The sequence below is a fragment of the Lynx rufus genome, unplaced genomic scaffold (assembly GCF_022079265.1).
Source record: "Lynx rufus isolate CCGP_SWC_20201006 ecotype Redwood Valley unplaced genomic scaffold, mLynRuf1.p SCAF_8, whole genome shotgun sequence".
Classification (NCBI taxonomy): Eukaryota; Metazoa; Chordata; class Mammalia; order Carnivora; family Felidae; genus Lynx; species Lynx rufus.
Window position 1 is genome coordinate 32,905,373 of NW_025814896.1, and position 12,224 is coordinate 32,917,596.

Consider the following 12,224-nt stretch of genomic DNA (forward strand, 5'->3'; position numbering starts at 1 on the left):
CCGCCTTGGCGGCCCGGGACTCGGCTCCACTCGCCGGAGAATGCGCCCGAGGACGCCGGAGCGCCGGAGCCGCGGGGGTTTCAGCTGGCTAGCGCTAATGGGGGTGCGCTGGAGTAAGGCAGAGTGATGCGGGGGGGCAACTCGCCCGGCACCGAGATCGCCGCTGCGCCCTTGCCCGGACCTGGCGTCTCCCAGGATGGCTGCCCCGAGCCATGGGCCGCGGCGGAGCTAGCGCGGAGCGCCCGACCCTCGCCCCCCGAGTGCCGCAGCCGGCCCCGCGCGGGGCCACGCGTCCCGCGGGCGCTGGTTCCTAAGGACAACGACAGCACCAGCTTTTCCTCTCTCCCTTCCCTTCCCTTCCCCGCACTCCTCCCCCTGCTCGCTGTTGTTGTGTGTCAGCACTTGGCTGGAGACTTCTTGAACTTGCAGGGAGAATAGCTTGCGCTCCCCACTTCGCTTTGGTGCCTTTGCCCCAGCGGACCCAGCCTCGCCGTCTCTGAACCCCGCGCACCTCCACTCCGCCGCCGGGCCCGACCCCGAGACGCCGTTCCCTGCGCGAGGAGAAGGACTGCCCCGCCGGCACCCGGGAGGAGGAGGTGGCAAAGGAAGGGAACCCAGTCCCTGCGCCAGGTCCTTCGACCAGAGCTTTTTCCATGTGGAGGCTCTTTCAATGGACGTGTCCCCGCGTGCTTCTTAGACAGTCTGCGGTCTCCTAAAGGTAGAGGACGTGGGCCCCGGGCTGGGACTGGGGGGTTGGGCGCGGGGCCCGGGCGGCCCCTGCAGCCGAGCCCGTCCGGGGGCCGGGCCTGGCCGAACGTAAACAGACCCCCTCCAGGTCCACGTGCTGCCGAGCCCCTGCGGGAATGCCCACATCCTACCGCCCCAGGCGACCGTCAGCCTGGCCCTCCTGGCTCGCACTCTTCCGCCCCTCCTCCCTTCCCTCTTTTCAGTATTTTATTAGGGCTGTTAACACTTAGATGACTTAAAAAAAAATCAAAGAAATCCCTTCGAGAAGGTGGCCCCTGGGTTTCACCCGTTAGTTGCCAACCTTTACGCCCTACCATGGCCGTCTTTTCTCCCTTCTTCAAGTTTCTCAGGAAGACCGGCTTTCTACTCAGTCAAGTCCCATTTAGGAGAATACTAGAAGTTGGGGTTCTCTCTGTTTGTTTCCAAGAATGCGAGGGGGATAGTACTTCAATGTCACCTTCTACTGATACGTGAATTAATAGATATTAATTATTTACGTAACTCCAGGAATATACATGTGTATCTTGACTGCATGGGGGAGGGGGGAGGGCGAAGGGGTTGCAGTGGCCTGTCCTGACACCTCGGAGGTTAGAGGCAGGGGTGGGGGGGCACAAGTTGCAAGTGGCTTGGGAAGTTGTGGCCTTGAGTTATCTGGGTCTGGAAGTTATAGACTCTGTGTGTGTGTGTGTGTGTGTGTGTGTGTGCGCGTGTGTGTGTGTGTGTGCGCGCGCGCGCGTGTATCAGGAAGTTCTATACAGTGCCTCTAAGGAAGTCACATGCACCATTAGTGCGTGTTTATATTCGAGCTGGGCAATGTGTTTGGGTTTGTTTAGGGAACGGAGAGGTGTCAGACCAAGCGGTGGTTTCCCCAGGTTCCCTGCACTGGCTGTCAGCGCCAGTGTCACAGAAAAGAGGTGACAGTCATTGATTCTGGTGTGTGTGTATGTGTGTGTGTTATGTAGGTATGTGTGTGTGCAAATCGTGTCAGATGGGTGAGAGTGGGATGGAAGAGGAAAAGCCTTCGGGCTCAGGAACTCGGGGCTTTTTATTCTCCCAAAAGTTCAAGCTTCAGCCCCTTTGAAGTATCCGCACGAGTGTTGCAAACCAAGTGGGCACCCTGGAGGAGGAGGCAACAGACCGAGCGGGAGCTGGGGACGCGGGAGCGGAAGGGGTGAGGGTTGGGCGGGGAACTCGGTGACTCACGTCGGCCCTGTCCGCAGGTCGACCATGGTGGCCGGGACCCGCTGTCTTCTAGCGTTGCTGCTTCCCCAGGTCCTCCTGGGCGGCGCGGCCGGCCTCATTCCCGAGCTGGGCCGGAGGAAGTTCGCGGCATCAACTGGCCGCTCCTCGTCCCAGCCCTCGGACGAAGTCCTGAGCGAGTTTGAGTTGCGGCTGCTCAGCATGTTCGGCCTGAAGCGGAGACCCACCCCCAGCAGGGACGCCGTGGTGCCCCCCTACATGCTGGACCTGTATCGCCGGCACTCGGGCCAGCCGGGCGCCCCCGCCCCCGACCACCGGCTGGAGAGGGCAGCCAGCCTCGCCAACACCGTGCGCAGTTTCCACCACGAAGGTGAGGTGTGGAGTTGAGAGTGGGGGCGGAGATGCGGGCGGAGAGTCACCTCCCAACGCTCCCCACCGTGGGTTGAGCGTTGGCATCCCTGGAAAGGCAGCTTGGCCAGGACTCCGCAGACGTTTCCATTCTTGACTTTGTAAGAACCTTTCGGAACCTGGCTTTAACGCACTGCCTGTGTGGTTCGGGAGCCAGGGATTCCCCTTTGGTAAATCCGCACCCTTTTCCTGGCTTGCAGCCAGAAAAGCGACTCCTCCTCCAGGAACTGGAGAGAAATCAAGTGATGGGGAAGATGAGGGCAAAAGGCATGCCCCTAGTCTGCCAAACGTGCAAGAATTTCATAGGGGGAGAATGGAAAGAAGGGGGGGCAGGTTGGGATCTCTTTAAGTCTGTTTGGAAGCCCTTGCCCTGTAAATCTGCTTCCCCTGCTTAAGCCAGGGTTTTAGGCCAGACACAGCCAAGGGCAGAATTTTCAGAGATACTATTGAAAAATCAAAGCCCGGGCCCCAAAGTCTTTCTAATTTACAGTTGATCTGGGCCTGCTTTGGAAGATTTCGAATCCCTATCTAATCCCCGTGGGAGATCAATCCCACAATCAATCTTATTGTTTCCACAATGACTTTCTTGTTTTGTGCTTAAATCTGAGATGAACTCCCTAGTAGAGACAAGGCAAGCCTTCAGATAAAAGTTTTGCAGCAGCTGCCTGTTTTTTTTTTTTTTCCATGTGCATTGAAATGTGGATTTTTTTTTTCTTTTATGGTACTGGATGTGGTTTTCCTAAGGTAGGATATTTCTGCTTGTTTCATCAGAAAAACGTTTAGTGGATTTGAAATGTCTTAGAGCAGCTATTGACATCTGTTGTACCCAAGTTAGAACAATTAGTAAAAATATGTTTCACTTTAGTTCTTTTTCTACACTTTTAAATGCCACTTCGGCTTAATACATTCCAAATCGAGAACAGGTTTTGTCAAATACTAGAGAATGGTCCAAAGCTGTGTATCAGACAGCAGCCACTTGTAGGTTACTGGAGACTTGGGAGTAAAGCTCCCTTTTTCTTGCCTAGCCCTGTTGAGGTGGTAAATTTCAAGTGGAAATCTGTGATCTGTTGTAAACAAATAAGAAATGTTACAGCCAGGCCTTTTCTGCCAGTGTGAAGGGCGACTACACTTGTGAGAACAGCACTTGGCATTGGGAAGAAGTCCCAAAGGCAAGTTGCATAACAAAACGTACTTCATCAAAGCAGCTGTATGTTCTGAAGGGGACACTGAATTGATAATCAGTTCATTTTTCAACACGTTTCCAAGTGAGGTGCTTTTTGCAGTAGCAATCCAATGGGAAAAGACAGAAGATAGCCTTCTACTCCCTCAGGAGTCATTCACTGAAGCGGAAGTTGTCTGTTGTCATATGTAGAAATGTTTTCATTCCTGTACATTCTGTCAACATAACCTTGGGATGATTATAGATGCAGCTCGTCATTCCCAGCTGATGCTGCTTAGAACTGTTTTTCTGCATAGAAAAGTAACAAGAATAGCTATTTCAGCCACCTCTCCTGGACATTTAGCCTGGAATCATTCTTAACTTTATTTTTAAGGCCAGGAAGGTATTGTGTGCCTCTTCTAACTTAAAAGGAAGAACATTTAAGTCTTTTGACACCTAAAACATTGAGTTGCAGGATTCCATCAGTGAAGTCTGTGCCTTTCTCCTTCTTCCTCTAGAAGTGGCTTCATCAAAACTAAACAGGCTACAAATTATTTGAGTGTTATTTTAGCTTAAATAGCATGCTTGAGTTTATAAGTCAGAATTTGTATCTTTAAAAGCATAAATGTTATGTGCAAAATAATACAGAAGTTACCAACCTGCTTAAAGTCAATTTATAGTAATGTCAGATCTTAGTGCAGTTAGATGATACAGAAAAGCCGTGTAATTTTTGCCTCAAATTTCATCAAATCCATTTCTTTTCTTGTTATGACTAGTATATCACTATTAGACCACATAATGCACTTTTTGAAGCCATTTCATTTTGTTGTTACCCAGAATTTGGTTTTTATAAATATCCTTGTGCCGTGCGTGGCACCAAAAATCTTCTAATAAACCATGCAATTAAGGCAGCTGGCTTCAGAGCAGAACTTGGCTCATGCTGCCTTAATGGGCATTTGTTTGGTAGGGGAGGATTCCAGGAATTACCTGTTGGTTTCATTTGTGGGTGAGATCTGCATGATTTGGTGAACTTACAACACAAGAGATATCATGGTTTTTACATCTCAACCACTGTATGAAGATAATGGGACCACATGGTAGGCGATCTGAGACAAAAATTACCTGTTGTCATTTCTCCTATTAAACTTGGCCTAGTCCTCTGTACAATACTTTTCACTCAGGAGAGCCCAAGTGCTGCAATAATTTTCTCTTTTTCAGTCATTAAAAAGTGCTTTGGCCACATAGACCTTGCACTACTGCCACTGAGGATAGAAAAATCACTTCTCCAACTGGAAAGAGTGTTCTGTGCTTGCTGTAGTTAGAAACACATTGAAATTGGTTGCTTTCATTGGCCCTGCAAAAAGTCTCTATGCTTTCCTGTCAGGAGGGAATACAGAAGGACCATGTGCTTGCTCTCTAGACCCTGAAGGACACAGACTTCTTTTTGCATGAAACAATGGAATTATGACTAAAGGCTTCAAATAGAGATTAGCCCTTTTCCCACAAATGTAATTATCTTGAAAATATCCAACCATTACCCTGTGAGAGAGAACTTGTATCATAAATGCCCAGTGTAAGCACAGGATTTGGCACGTACAGCCCACAAACCAATGCTTACCTGATGTGCTTTCCTAGGATCCCCAGGTATTTAGTCTTGTTAAGAAAGGCCCCATCGAGTAGAACAGGCATTCTCTTTAGAAATCCTCATGGAGATTGAGGATTTGGTGCCCAATAATTGTTCTTACGCTAATATTTTCTGTCCTCTTTTAGTGGCTCCTGTGTATTCTTCCTTGATCCCTTCTCATTGAGCTACTTTGTCTTTTTCTTAGACTTGCCTTTGTGTATTTCACCAAGTAGTCAGAGGACAGTAAGAGGGCACATGATCATTCCAAGGGCGTTGGAGTTAAGGGTGGGCAAAAGCCAGATCAGGGTCAGTGAGGATGACCATACTTTCCCTATATTTGCCATTTCTTTTGTTATCTTTTTTTTTAAGACTGTTTCCTTTTAACCTTTTTATCTTACATTATTTTCTCCTTGATGTATCAATTTTCTTGCCCTTATTTTATATTCTAGAAAGTAGTGTTTCTTATTCTTAGCTACTTTCACTGAAGGGCAGTGATTTCCAACCATACTGATTAGCTACAGCATTCCCAGGTTAATAGTCATTTTTGGTCCAAAGAATGTTGCAGACTTCTCAAAACTTAATGATAACTCACTTTTTTGCTAAAGTCCCCATTCTTTAGGACAAAAAGGCAGCTGCAAAATATCAGTGGTTCCAAATAAAATCTGCATGACTGAGTAGTCTGTGCCACTTTACTTTCCTGATCTTTAGTTCTTTCTTCTTTCCACCATACTTGGGTGGTAGTATATTTCTATCCCCTTTGGTGGGGAAAGAACTCACCCTATGGTTATTATTGTATTAAATTTAAAGTTTCCCCTGATGGCTTTGACTTTTGCTTGAGTTTTTGACTCTTCCCTCATGTTAGGTAGTGTCATCTAGTGGCCAGAAACTTGGAAACTACAGTAGACTCAAGCTCATAACCCTGCTCTTCATTTACTAGCTCTGTGACCTTAGGAAAGTCACACAACCTCTGTGAGGTCCAACTATTTCATTTCCAAAATGGAGATAAGAGTTCCTCTCTAATTGATCCGTTATGAGATAATTCATGTCAAAGATCTTAGTGTCAGATATGGCACAAAGAAGCATTAAGCACACTAATTACATTATCATGATGATTTATTTCTCTTATGTCCTATATTCCCCCTTGTCTAGGGAAGAGGAAGCCAGAGGGAACCCAGTGTGGCTAAGAGAATTCAGCCTCATCTTTTGTTATTTTGATGTAGATGAATAATTGACAGTGTATATGATTAAGTTAGAACTTCACTTTTAGAGGAGAGGTCAAATGTCACTGGTGCCTTATTTTTCTTTACCAGCCCCACATTTTTGCAGCCATAGCTCCATCTGTTTAGATAAGAACTTAGAGGTTTAGAAGTTCAGGTCTAAACTTCACCCATATGAGGACTTTAAGAAATGAAACAGATGAACATAAGGGAAGGGAAACAAAAATAATATAAAAACAGGGAGGGGGACAAAGCATAAGAGACTTATAAGTATGGAGAACAAACAGAGGGTTACTGGAGGGGGTGTGGGAGGGGGGATGTGCTAAATGGGTAAGGGGCATTAAGGAATCTACTCCTGAAATCATTTGTTGCACTATATGCTAACTAATTTGGATGTAAATAAAAAAAATTAAATTAAAAATAAATAGAAATAAATAAATAAATAAATAAATAAATAAATGTCTAAAATAGGCCGAAATAACCAAAGCCCTTGACAAATTCAGCTTATTCAACAAGAGAATTAACAACTATATAAGCCTCCAAAAAGCATACATCACCTATATCGGTAAATATATTTTCAGAATCTCTAGGCTTGGTATGATGATTTTCAGCTTTTTTTCCTTTTACTTTACTTTATTTGAAATAGGTTTTGATTTTTCTACTCTCAAGAATTAATTCATTCCTTGCAGATCAAAGGACATGGTGGTAGGTGCCCCAAACTTGAATAGTTTTTTTTTCCTGGGTTTGGGGTTTTCTGTGACCTTCTGACTTGCCTCTGTAGCCTGAATCTACAGGGGCATCACCACAGCATCCTTTGTATTAAGGACAAATAGGGGTTCTTGATGAAGCTTGGCAAGTCAGGGAAAGGTCTTCACATTACTTCACAGTACTGTTGTTTAATAGTGCTGTTCTTCCCTTTGGTAAGGTTGCTAAATGATATCCTTTTTTGCCACATAACTTCCAGTGAGATTTTGAAGTATGTTAAATTGCTAGCTTTTTTTTTTTTCCCTGTCAAATCAAATCTGGTCAAACGGTGGCAATTTTATATGATTCAGTCTTACATATATCTTCGGGAGGGTTATTCTGTTTTATTCCTCTTCTATACCCATCTTTACTCATTTTACCTGTCTTTCATGCTGGTCTTGGTGATTGCCCCTTCATTATCATCCACTGGCTGTGTGTGCGTGTGCGTGCGTGTGTGTGTGTGTGTGTGTGTGTGTGTGTCCATGTGTCTGTGTATGTTCATTACTTCTTTCTTTTTCATTTATGGATTTGGATTCAGAGTTTTTGTTTGGTATTTCTCTGGACACCTTCTTATGACAGCTGTTCAGCAAATGCCCTGAATAATTTGCCTTTCCTTCCTCCTCTTTAAAAGAAAAGAGAGCATTCTTAGGTGTGCTGGTTATCAGAGAAGACAGTAGCTCAAACCAGATGTGGCCTTATGTCATTAAATCTGGGGGACATTGCTGAGTTTTATGTCACTCCTTTTTTCTTTGGTATCTGTTGGCTTCTCTGCTGAAAGAACGCCTTCAGTGGAAACATTGGAGGGCTCCTGAATTAGAGGAAAGGAAAGAAGGAAAGAAGCTAAACACAATCCTTGATACTTGTTGAAGCCACTAAGGAGAGCCCTGATCTGATTGGTTGTTGAAAATAGTGCCTGGTCCGAAGTACCATTAGCTTAGAGTGAGGTTTAGAGTGTGGATGGCTCCCCAAAGGTGTTCCTGACAGGTGTAGACTGGCAGCCACGAGGGGACCATGGAGGGTTTACTTCTTGTCCTGATAGCCTCCACATCCCAAATAGATGAGCTTTGGAAGATCTTTCTGTTCCATGGGCCCACCTCTTACTCCTTGGCCAACACTAGTGTTTCTTCTCATTTTTGTATTATTTGACCAAAAGTCACTTTAAAATATGCTCCTGGAATTTACACTTGAATGTGAAAAGCATCCTTTAAAATCTTGACCCCCTAGGGGTAGTCCATGAGCTCCCAGCATCACCTCACTTGGGAGCTTGCTAGAAATGCTGAATCGCAGGTTCCACCCAGGCCCACTGAATCAGAATCTGCATTTGGAGATTGAAGGTGTCTTAGGAGTTTTGTGTGAAGACTAAAATTTGAGAAGCATCACGTTAAAGCATTACTCCGTAATTTCTTGTAAACTGTCCCTCTTGAACTTGGCACTTCCACTTACCTTGCCTTGATGAATGGTGATTTGATGATGAAGGTTTACACAAGTAGAACCTTTGAGTGAGTGATCTGAAGTGATTCTGCTCTGCTAACACATCTAGATTCTCTGTGTTCAGCTTATAGCTATTTGACTTAGGGGAAATACAACCATGATTTCCTCTTATGAGAAAGATAGAGCCAAACAGATCTTGGTAGCACTTAGGTTGGATCCTGAATGAAGCAGGTTAGGTTTTTAGATAATGAAAGGGCAAGGATGTGGTAAAGCTAGAAGAAAATAAACCCAAATGGCTCAAATCCTATTGGTATTTACTGCCAATTTAATGATAACGTGTACCTTTGATGATTTGCAGAGAAAAACATTCAAGGTGCTATGGTATATTTTATTGTTTGCTTGGAAAACAGTACTCCTTAAAATTTAAATTCAGGAATCTTAAATCAGAAAGACATTTTATGCACAGCCCACTTCAATGGCTGTTTTGAAATGATGATAGTAGATATAGAATGTTTATTCTGTAATAGGATGACATTATCCCTTATGTCACAAATATAATGGTATTTTTGTAAATTTTCATAATTTTTTTGGTTTTGTGTCTATTTGGTAGGTGTATGTTTTTAATATGGCTTATTATTATTTTTATAAGGACAAAGGAATTAAAAACAGAAGAGAGTCCTTTTTCCCCCCCAAAAGTATCTAAAATGAGATTTGGCTTTTGAGGTCATAAGGAGGTGAGAGAACAGACAACAGTTGGGAAGTTCCTTCTCTTGAAATTGTCTGGCCTTAATTACTACGGGTGTCGTAGTACCACCCTTATGCTTCCAAAGAAGTCGATCCCTGTAAATGCCTTTGTCTCTGGACTTGGAGTAAAATAGTAGGGTGTGCTTTGCAAAATGTCATCGTTGATGTTGAGTTTCAGACTCTTTAATTAGGAAACTGAAATCTGTATATCGAGATTTGTAAATCATCTAAATTGCAGAGTAATGATTTAGAATACCGCTTAAGGGATTGACATTAAAGCCTTTTTCTTTTTAAGAAATGCAATAATTTCCTCAAATCCTCACTCATTAGACCTCTACTAACTATAGTGCTGACTTTTTTTTTTTTGCCCTAAAGTCTGTGAATTCCAAAGAAATGCTTCGCCATTTTCCCCATTATTATAGCCACCTGGAAGCAGTATTCATGTATTGGATTAAAAACATAATAATGAATTGTGAAGTTTTGCTTCATGGTGTGCATGTTGACATAAACACACAGAAAAAGGAGGATTCCTTTTTATTGAAAGGGGAATTTTTATTTTCTGGTTGCAAACTTTTACATGGGTTGAATCAAACCCTGAAATGAGGTTTACAAATTCTCATATATCATCAGATTGTTGTTACTTATTTTACTGAATGAGTTTTTTCTTCTCCTTTTCCACCTTTCTCTATCAAATTAGAATCTGTGGAAGAACTGCCTGAAATGAGTGGAAAAACAACCCGGAGATTCTTCTTTAATTTAACTTCTATCCCCACCGATGAGTTTATCACCTCAGCAGAACTTCAGGTTTTTCGGGAACAGATGCAGGAAACTTTGGAAAACAATAGCAGTTTCCATCACCGAATTAATATTTATGAAATTATAAAACCTGCAACAGCCAACTTGAAGTTCCCTATGACCAGACTTTTGGACACCAGGTTGGTGAATCAGAACACAAGCAGGTGGGAGAGTTTTGACGTCACCCCTGCTGTGATGAGGTGGACCGCACAGGGACTCACCAACCACGGATTTGTGGTGGAAGTGACCCACTTGGAGGAGAACCAAGGTGTCTCCAAGAGACACGTCAGGATTAGCAGGTCTTTGCACCAAGATGAGCACAGCTGGTCACAGATCAGGCCACTGCTAGTAACTTTTGGCCACGACGGGAAAGGGCACCCTCTCCACAAAAGAGAAAAGCGTCAAGCAAAACACAAACAGCGCAAACGCCTTAAGTCCAGCTGTAAGAGACACCCTTTGTATGTGGACTTCAGTGACGTGGGGTGGAATGACTGGATCGTAGCTCCCCCAGGGTACCATGCCTTTTATTGCCACGGGGAATGCCCTTTTCCCCTGGCAGATCACCTGAACTCCACTAATCACGCCATTGTTCAGACGTTGGTCAACTCTGTTAATTCCAAAATTCCTAAGGCATGCTGTGTACCAACGGAACTCAGTGCTATCTCCATGCTGTACCTTGATGAAAATGAAAAGGTCGTATTAAAGAACTATCAGGACATGGTTGTGGAGGGTTGTGGGTGTCGTTAGCACAGCAAAATAAAATAAATAAATATATATATATATATTTTAGAAAAAAGCAAAAAAAAAAAAAAACCAAGTTGACACTTTAATATTTCCCAATGAAGACTTTATTTATGGAATGGAATGGAGAAAAAAAAAACAGCTATTTTGAAAATATATTTATATCTACGAAAAGAAGTTGGGAAAACAAATATTTTAATCAGAGAATTATTCCTTAAAGATTTTAAAATGTATTTAGTTGTACATTTTATATGGGTTCAACCCCAGCACATGAAGTATAATGGTCAGATTTATTTTGTATTTATTTACTATTATAACCACTTTTTAGGAAAGATAGCTAATTTGTATTTATATGTAATCAAAAGAAGTATTGGGTTTGTACATAATTTTCCAAAAATTGTAGTTGTTTCCAGTTGTGTGTATTTAAGATGAAAAGTCTACATGGAAGGTTACTCTGGCAAAGTGCTTAGCACATTTGCTTTTTTGCAGTGCTACTGTTAAGGTCACAAGTTCAAGTCCAGAAAAAAAAAAAAAAGTGGATAATCCACTCTGCTGACTTTCAAGATTATTATATTATTCAATTCTCAGGAATGTTGCAGAGTGGTTGTCCAATCCATGAGAACTTACGTCCTTATTAGGTGGAATATTTGGATAAGAACCAGACATTGCTGATCTAATATCGAAACACTTTCCTACCCCTTAATTTGCAGAAAGAATAAAGCAGGACCAATAGAAATAATTGGGAAAATGATGAACCTGCAGGAAAGTGAATGATGGTTTGTTATTCTTCTTTCCTAAAGTAGTGACCCCTTCAAAGGGGCTGGTCTGGCCAAAGTATTAAATAAAACATAAGATTTCTTTGTTATTAATATTGTGGTCATGTATATTTAAAATTGATATATAATAGCTCTCATGAAGAATTGGAAATTGATTTGTATTTAAGTTTTACCTCATCTGGGAGCTCTTTATGCTCAGAAGGGCCCAGTTTTCTAAATTTGTCCAACACACAGAAAAATTGTGCCCATCGTGTTTTCTGCCCACTGCCTATTCTCTGTTCGATCAGCTTGCTTTTCTTTCCAAGGTTATGTGTTTGAACACATTTCTCCAAATGTTAAACCTATTTTAGATAATAAATATCAGAGCTCTGGCATTTCATTTTATAAAGTCCAACCTGTAAGAAAATGGTGCATTTGTACAGCATTCATGATGATTACCTTGTGTTTGCATTTTTTTGCTTCTGAAGTTACTTATTTTGGAGGGGGGTGGGGAAAAGGGAAGGAATGGTTGGAAATTTGCAAGCAAGTCACTTGATAATTCATATTTGCCTCAAAGGAATTACCAATGATTTAGTATTTCACATGAACGTCTTTGGGGGTTCATGATTTAAGAGAAAGATTTAAGAGAAAAACCAAAG

At 43.0% G+C, this 12,224-nt stretch overlaps 1 protein-coding gene across 1 annotated transcript; it reads left to right on the forward strand.

Moving 5' to 3' along the window:
• Positions 1 to 397: 397 nt before the first annotated feature.
• On the forward strand, positions 398 to 11,992 carry BMP2 (bone morphogenetic protein 2). Its single transcript, XM_047069807.1, has 3 exons — positions 398 to 718; positions 1,968 to 2,317; positions 9,972 to 11,992. The coding sequence occupies exons 2-3, from the start codon at positions 1,975 to 1,977 to the stop codon at positions 10,814 to 10,816; spliced, it is 1,188 nt and encodes a 395-aa protein (XP_046925763.1). The 5' UTR covers positions 398 to 718; positions 1,968 to 1,974; the 3' UTR covers positions 10,817 to 11,992.
• The last annotated feature ends 232 nt before the right edge of the window (positions 11,993 to 12,224 follow it).